The sequence below is a fragment of the Sebastes fasciatus genome, chromosome 6 (genome assembly GCF_043250625.1).
Source record: "Sebastes fasciatus isolate fSebFas1 chromosome 6, fSebFas1.pri, whole genome shotgun sequence".
Classification (NCBI taxonomy): domain Eukaryota; kingdom Metazoa; phylum Chordata; class Actinopteri; order Perciformes; family Sebastidae; genus Sebastes; species Sebastes fasciatus.
This window is the reverse complement of record NC_133800.1, coordinates 38,086,804-38,093,649: the sequence shown is the minus strand read 5'-3', so window position 1 is coordinate 38,093,649 and position 6,846 is coordinate 38,086,804. Positions and strand designations below refer to the sequence as shown.

At 47.5% G+C, this 6,846-nt stretch overlaps 1 protein-coding gene across 2 annotated transcripts in view; it reads right to left on the bottom strand.

The window, feature by feature from the left end:
• Positions 1 to 256: 256 nt before the first annotated feature.
• Positions 257 to 6,846, bottom strand: part of pomt1 (protein-O-mannosyltransferase 1) — a 15,341-nt gene continuing 8,751 nt past the window's right edge. The window contains exons 6-20 of one of the 2 annotated variants that reach the window (XM_074639727.1): positions 5,620 to 5,728; positions 5,437 to 5,493; positions 5,182 to 5,275; positions 4,843 to 4,998; positions 4,599 to 4,729; positions 4,417 to 4,512; positions 4,250 to 4,342; positions 3,390 to 3,486; positions 3,085 to 3,177; positions 2,852 to 2,972; positions 2,516 to 2,613; positions 1,608 to 1,721; positions 1,398 to 1,524; positions 1,032 to 1,209; positions 257 to 913 (exon numbers count right to left, since the gene is read on the bottom strand). In XM_074639727.1, the coding sequence (XP_074495828.1) occupies positions 742 to 913; positions 1,032 to 1,209; positions 1,398 to 1,524; positions 1,608 to 1,721; positions 2,516 to 2,613; positions 2,852 to 2,972; positions 3,085 to 3,177; positions 3,390 to 3,486; positions 4,250 to 4,342; positions 4,417 to 4,512; positions 4,599 to 4,729; positions 4,843 to 4,998; positions 5,182 to 5,275; positions 5,437 to 5,493; positions 5,620 to 5,728 (1,736 nt within the window). In that variant the 3' untranslated portion in view covers positions 257 to 741. Of the gene's footprint in view, positions 917 to 1,031; positions 1,210 to 1,397; positions 1,525 to 1,607; positions 1,722 to 2,515; positions 2,614 to 2,851; positions 2,973 to 3,084; positions 3,178 to 3,389; positions 3,487 to 4,249; positions 4,343 to 4,416; positions 4,513 to 4,598; positions 4,730 to 4,842; positions 4,999 to 5,181; positions 5,276 to 5,436; positions 5,494 to 5,619; positions 5,729 to 6,846 lie in introns of both variants that reach the window. The other variant, XM_074639726.1, reaches the window with a different exon arrangement.

The window sequence follows — 6,846 nt, the reverse complement described above, 5'->3', positions numbered from 1 at the left end:
GTACTCTTTTGCACTGCAGAAACCATGGTTTGGATGCCAATAAACACCTTTAAAATGATTCCGTCGTCCATTCTCTTTAATTTGAGAATCTTAGGCGGTTGGCCCTGCCGGAACCCAAGAAAGTTTTATTAATCTTAAATGATAAATAATTAATAATGAAGGGCTTTATTGGCTCGCTGTACATTATTACATTATTACACAGCTACTTACTGAAGAAATCAACATCGTCTTCAAAATAAAACCACTTTAGAACATGTCAAAATAAAAGAATGTTTTTATTGAATGTGTTTATTTCCAGTTGGACTTCTGTATTCTGACCTTCTCCTCCAGACTCCACTCTAATTATACACACTTTATTCACTTTATACAAGTCTTATAGCAGAGCACACCTTCACTGTTTAAACAGGAAATGAGGCGTTGTGATGTCACACGTCAAACTGCGACTACGACAGGTCACCTCCGCTCTCCTCCATATTCCTGCTGCAGTGCATTGTGGGAGAATAGTGTGCTCAGAGAGCTGTTGTGTTTTTAATCTCAACTTGATGCAGTGTGAACTCCTCCAGCATGACCTCACCTCTGACCTCTGACCTCTAGCGGTGCGTTCAGGTGCTTCTTGTGAAGTCAGATCTTTCTGTCAGATTCAGTCCAGAAAACAGGAAGTTCAGGTCCAGAGATTTGGAAAACCAACGCACCCTGTCCCACAGAGAGAGGACCCGTCCGTCTGTCTGTCTGTCTCTCTGTCTACCGGCGGCGGTACAGGATGTCCCAGGAGTCTCTCCACTTGAGTCCTTGCAGCTGATTGGCCGACAGCTCAGGGCTTCCGTAGGTCAGAGGGCAGAAGGTTCGATACGTCAGGAATACCGACAGCAACACGGCCGCCACGCACACACACAGCGCACGCCGGTGTGTCGCTCTGCTGCACACACACAGACACACACACACACACACACACACACACACACATATCTTATATTAACATTTAGTTCTGAATGTGTGCGTGTGTGTGTCTGTGTGTGTGTGTGTGTGTGTACCTGAGCAGGTGAGTGTGTGTGTGCTCCAGCAGGGCGGGGCTCAGCAGGTGCAGGTAGCAGAGAGCCGGCAGGTAGTGATACAGGAACAGAGTCTTCTCCATCAGGAGGAACGGGAGGAAGTTCACCAACCAGCCTCCAACACACACACAACCCAGACACACAAACTGAGCCCACACACCTGGACACACACACACACACACACACACACACACACTCACACTCAGTTATTAGTATTATTATTATTATTATTATTAATAAACGTTGAACATGTTGGTTCATCAGATCAAATCAGTGGCGCCTCTCTGCAGAGAACATCTTTGTTCATCAACACTCACCGTGTGTGTGTGTGTGTGCGTGTGTGTGTACCATCAGGCAGGTCTTTGAAGCCCCGCCTCCTCCTCAGCAGGTAGACAGCTGCCAGCAGCTGATAAGCCAGCAGGCTGAGGTTGGCCACGCCCCACGACACCGGGTTACCAATCAGATGGATCTGAGCCTGAGACACAGACAGACAGACAATCACAGGACAGGACAGAACAGGAGTGTGCGTGTGTGCGTGTGTGTGTGTGTGTTAGTTACGTTGTTGGAGGAGTGCAGCCAGTAAGCGATGTTGGTTTCCATGGTGATCCACTCCAGGGGGGAGGAGCTGTATTTGTGCTCGGAGTCTTCCTGTTTGACCGTCAGCATCTTCCACTGTCATGACAACATGACATCATCATTCTGCTGCCACGACAACATGACATCATCATTCTGCTGCCACGACAACATGACATCATCATTCTGTTGTCATGACAACATGACATCATCATTCTGCTGCCACGACAACATGACATCATTCTGTTGTCATGACAACATTACATCATCATTCTGTTGCCACGACAACATGACATCATTCTGCTGCCACGACAACATGACATCATCATTCTGCTGCCACGACAACATGACATCATCATTCTGCTGCCACGACAACATGACATCATCATTCTGTTGTCATGACAACATGACATCATCATTCTGCTGCCACGACAACATGACATCATTCTGCTGCCACGACAACATGACATCATCATTCTGTTGCCACGACAACATGACATCATCATTCTGTTGTCATGACAACATGACATCATTCTGCTGCCACGACAACATGACATCATCATTCTGCTGCCACGACAACATGACATCATCATTCTGTTGTCATGACAACATGACATCATCATTCTGCTGCCACGACAACATGACATCATCACTCTGCTGTCAGGACAACATGACATCACTCTGCTGTCGCGACAACATGACATCATCACTCTGCTGTCAGGACAACATGACATCACTCTGCTGTCAGGACAACATGACATCATCACTCTGCTGTCACGACAACATGACATCATCACTCTGCTGTCGCGACAACATGACATCATCACTCTGCTGCCACGACAATAAAGTTTGTTTAAATAGACGGTAACGTGATGATGCGTTCACTGTCGTACCTGAAGCTCGAAAAATTTCGCCCAGAAGGAAATTTTTCTGTCCACGTCGATGTGAGTCGGAGAGTGAAGCTCCGCCTCCCTCTCCTTCTGCTCCTGACCTGCACACACACAAACACACACACACAAAAGACTAAATCAAACCTCAGATGTCTGACTGTCCTTAAGTGCATCAACAATTAGAGTTTTTAAATCAGTCAAAGACATGCTGTAGTTGGGTGACTGATCAGTGAACACACAGAGTGACGTATAGTAGAATGACTAGTGAATGATTCTGGATCCAGCTCCCAGTTATTATGTCTAGTGTTGAGGTCAGAGGTCAGAGGTCAGGGGTCGTACTGGTTCCATATCGGTGCTCCTCGACCGTCCAGCCAAAACTGCTGCTGTGAGCTTTAAACGATTTCTCTGCGACGATCTCCAACTGACGGAAACCCCAGTCTGGAAGAGACACGCCGCTCAGCTGCACACACACGCGCGCACACGCACACGCACACACACACACGTGGTCATGTCATTTTATGGTCACACAGGAAACAGTTGGGTCACATGTGTCTGTCACATCCTGTCAGTACCTTTAGGACAGCTGAGGTGTTGACGTGGACCAATCGAACCTCAGACAGGATCGTCTTCCAGGACTCTGACTCCGCCTCCCTGTTAGAGATGTCCTGCAGAGAGACGGGGTGTTAGAAATACAGACTTGTACGTGGTACTTGAACGTTACTGACACACAAAACTACACTTCTATCGTACTCCCAAACGCCAAGACAACAACGTGACAACACCGTGACAATACCGTGACAATACGTGATAACTACGTGACAACACTGTATATATATATATAGATATGTATATAGATATTTGGTTCAGCTGGTCTTACCACTCTCCAGAGGTTCTGTGCCGCCATGGAAACGTTGAAGTTGATGTAACCCGACACTTCCTGAGAGTGAGGGCTCATGGGAGCTGCGACATCATGACTACGACACACACACACACACACACACACACACACACACACACACACACACACACACACACACACACACACACACACACACACACACACACACACACACACACACACACACACACACACACACACACACACACGGCGTCTGGATGAGCGTCAGCAGAAGAACTTCTGATACGTTATAAAGTCGGTGTCAGACTTCCTGTTGTCGTGTTCAGTGTGTTCAGTGTTCAGTGTGTTCAGTGTTCAGTGTGTTCAGTGTGTTCAGTGTGTTCAGTGTGTTCAGTGTTCAGTGTGTTCAGTGTTCAGTGTGTTCAGTGTTCAGTGTGTTCAGTGTTCAGTGTGTTCAGTGTTCAGTGTGTTCAGTGTGTTCAGTGTGTTCAGTGTGTTCAGTGTGTTCAGTGTTCAGTGTGTTCAGTGTGTTCAGTGTGTTCAGTGTGTTCAGTGTTCAGTGTGTTCAGTGTGTTCAGTGTTCAGTGTGTTCAGTGTGTTCAGTGTGTTCAGTGTGTTCAGTGTGTTCAGTGTTCAGTGTTCAGTGTTGGTCAAACTAAAGATGAAAAAGTCAACTACGTCTCCCAGGGTGCATTTCACTGACCAACAGCCATCACAGTGAGCTGAAGATAAGATTACACTGACTGCGCTGCAGCTGAGGCTCATGGGTAATGTAGTAGTACAGTCTGTGTTCATTTGTTTGTTTGTTTGTTTGAGCATCAGTTCTCAGATGTTGGATTGTCCTTGAATGCACCACGGTAGTCAGGTGAGCTGTTTACCTGTTGAGGAAACGTGAGGTCATCCCGTGAACCAGCTGGATGACATCACCGTGACGGACAGGTCGAGGAGGACTGCTGACCACCAGCTCCTGTCTGTCGGACAGAGACGGGTTAGACGGGGACTATATCTCCCAGCATGCCCCGGGACAGACAGACAGGTGGCCTACCTGCCGGGCTCTTTGATGATCCACCAGTTGTTGACGTCTTTGAAAGGATAACAGGTGACCTGCTGCTGGTGGGAGCTGCCCCGCCCGTTCTCATACCTGGACAGGAAACAGGAAGTCACGTTATTCAAACGTCAGCCGACAGCTCTGTGATTGGCCGCTGCGTCCGTGTGAGCTGGCAGCACCTGATTGGGTAGTTGGCTTTGTGCGAGTGGAGCCAGCAGGGGATTGGCTGAGAGGCGGAGCTTCTTAAGGTCACCTGACTGCCGTAAGAGACTTCCAGAGGCTGACCCTGAGTGATCCTGGAGAGACCGCCCTGAAGACAGACATCAATACATCAATACATCTATTGATCGGTCAATCAATCAGTCAGTCAGTCAATCAATCAATCAATCAATCTGTGTGTGTGTGTGTGTGTGTGTGTGTTACCTCAAGACTGGCCTGGAAGGCGGAGCTCATCAGCTGGTCATGTGGTCCGCTGCGGTGCAGGAGAGTCAGGTGGACGTAGAACCAGAACACGTAGAGAAGAACCGGAACCACCAACAGACACACGGCACGACACACACACTGCACACACACACTGAGCTACACACACACACACACACACACACGTAAAACATTGATTATTGATTTCACAGCTTCTTGTATTATAAGGTTTGCTGACGGTCAGATGTCGGAGTGTCCTTGAATGTGCCAGAGTTTTTACAACGGTCACAAACGCATCACAGATCAACATCAACTGAAACCAATCACTGATTCTGGACTCACATGACTGACAGCTCGGTCTCCAATCAGGTTCCAGGTGTGCAGAGAGGCCACGCCCACTAGCAGCAGGTAGGAGAACACGCCCATATACTTCACCCTGACACACACAGACAGACAGACAGACAGACAGACAGAGACACACACAGACAGACAGACAGACAGACAGACAGACAGAGACACACACACACACACACGACATCATAAATACTGATATTATATCATGATTATATTATTATTATAGTAATATCAGGTCCTCACCCGATGGCTGCAGCACATGCAGCTCCAGAGAGGAGCAGCCAGCCGTACCTGAACCAGCTGAGGAGTCACAGAGAGGTCAGAGGTCAGAGGTGGGTCACACTGACTGGAGTGTGTGTGTGTGTGTGTGTGTGTGTGTGTGTGTGTGTGTGTGTGTGTGTGTGTGTGTGTGTGTGTGTCTCTCACCTGTCGGGAGCGTTGTGGAACCTCAGGTAGGAGAAGAAGGCCAGCAACACGAAGAAGATGAGGACAGACTCCAGTAACATGAACCGGGACTGAACGATCAGAGAGTTGTCTGCAAACACAACGACGAGTCATTACACCTCATTCATCTTGGTCCCTGAACACACCACAGTCCCTGAACGCCTCACGCTCATTTTAGTCCCTGAAGGCCCCAAGCTCATTTTAGGGTGCGTCCCAAAGCTCTTAATTTTCGTTTCCTCGCTCCTCGCTCCTCGATCGAACCGGAAGTTGTTCTGGTGCGCCATCTTGAAGACTGTCCCGAAGCTCTTATTTGTGCATCGAGGATCGAGGAGCGAGGAGCGAGGAGCGAGGAGCGAGGAGCGAGGAGCGAGGATCGAGGAGGCTTGCCGGAGGAGCTATGAGCGAGGATACACCAGTGTATCCTGCACGGAAGTCTTTTACCGACCGACACGCCCCCTTATTGGAGATCAGTTACTGATTGGACGCTGCTGCTGATCAGACTGATCTGATAACTTTACCTCTCAGCATCACTGGAGTTTCATACCGGAGTGAAGACAGATCACAGATTAAACGTTTTATAGTTTAGTTGTCTTCTGATTCATCATCTAGTTATAATCTGTGTTAACTGAAGCTCTGAGCTGCAGCAGAAGGACCTGCAGTAGCTCTCCTTCACACAGCGTCAGTGAAGCAGCCTGACAGTCAGAGGGCTTTATAACACCTGATGAACTGACTTAAAATAACTTTCTGCATTTATTAGAATGATGTTTCTTTTCATGATCTGTTATTTCCCCCGTTAACTTTTATTAATGAAACTATTAAAGTCAGAGAGAGAAGGAGAGTCTGTCTGTCAGCAACAAACACCTTTTACATCATTTATCATCATTTCCATTCAGTCACATGAGGCTGATGATTCCTGAACATCTGGTTTGATATACATCATTTACATACAGGAACCATCTCTACTGTGGACTGAGTCCTGCTTAGAGGACCAGGAACCATCTCTACTGTGGACTGAGTCCTGCTTAGAGGACCAGGAACCATCTCTACTGTGGACTGAGTCCTGCTTAGAGGACCAGGAACCATCTCTACTGGATCAATATCTTTATATTATTGATTCATTATTAGTGTCTGTAGTTATTGATGTTCTGACAGTAGAAGTTCTGTATTAGTCTGAATGTTTGAGGGAAAATGTAAATGATGTAACTCATA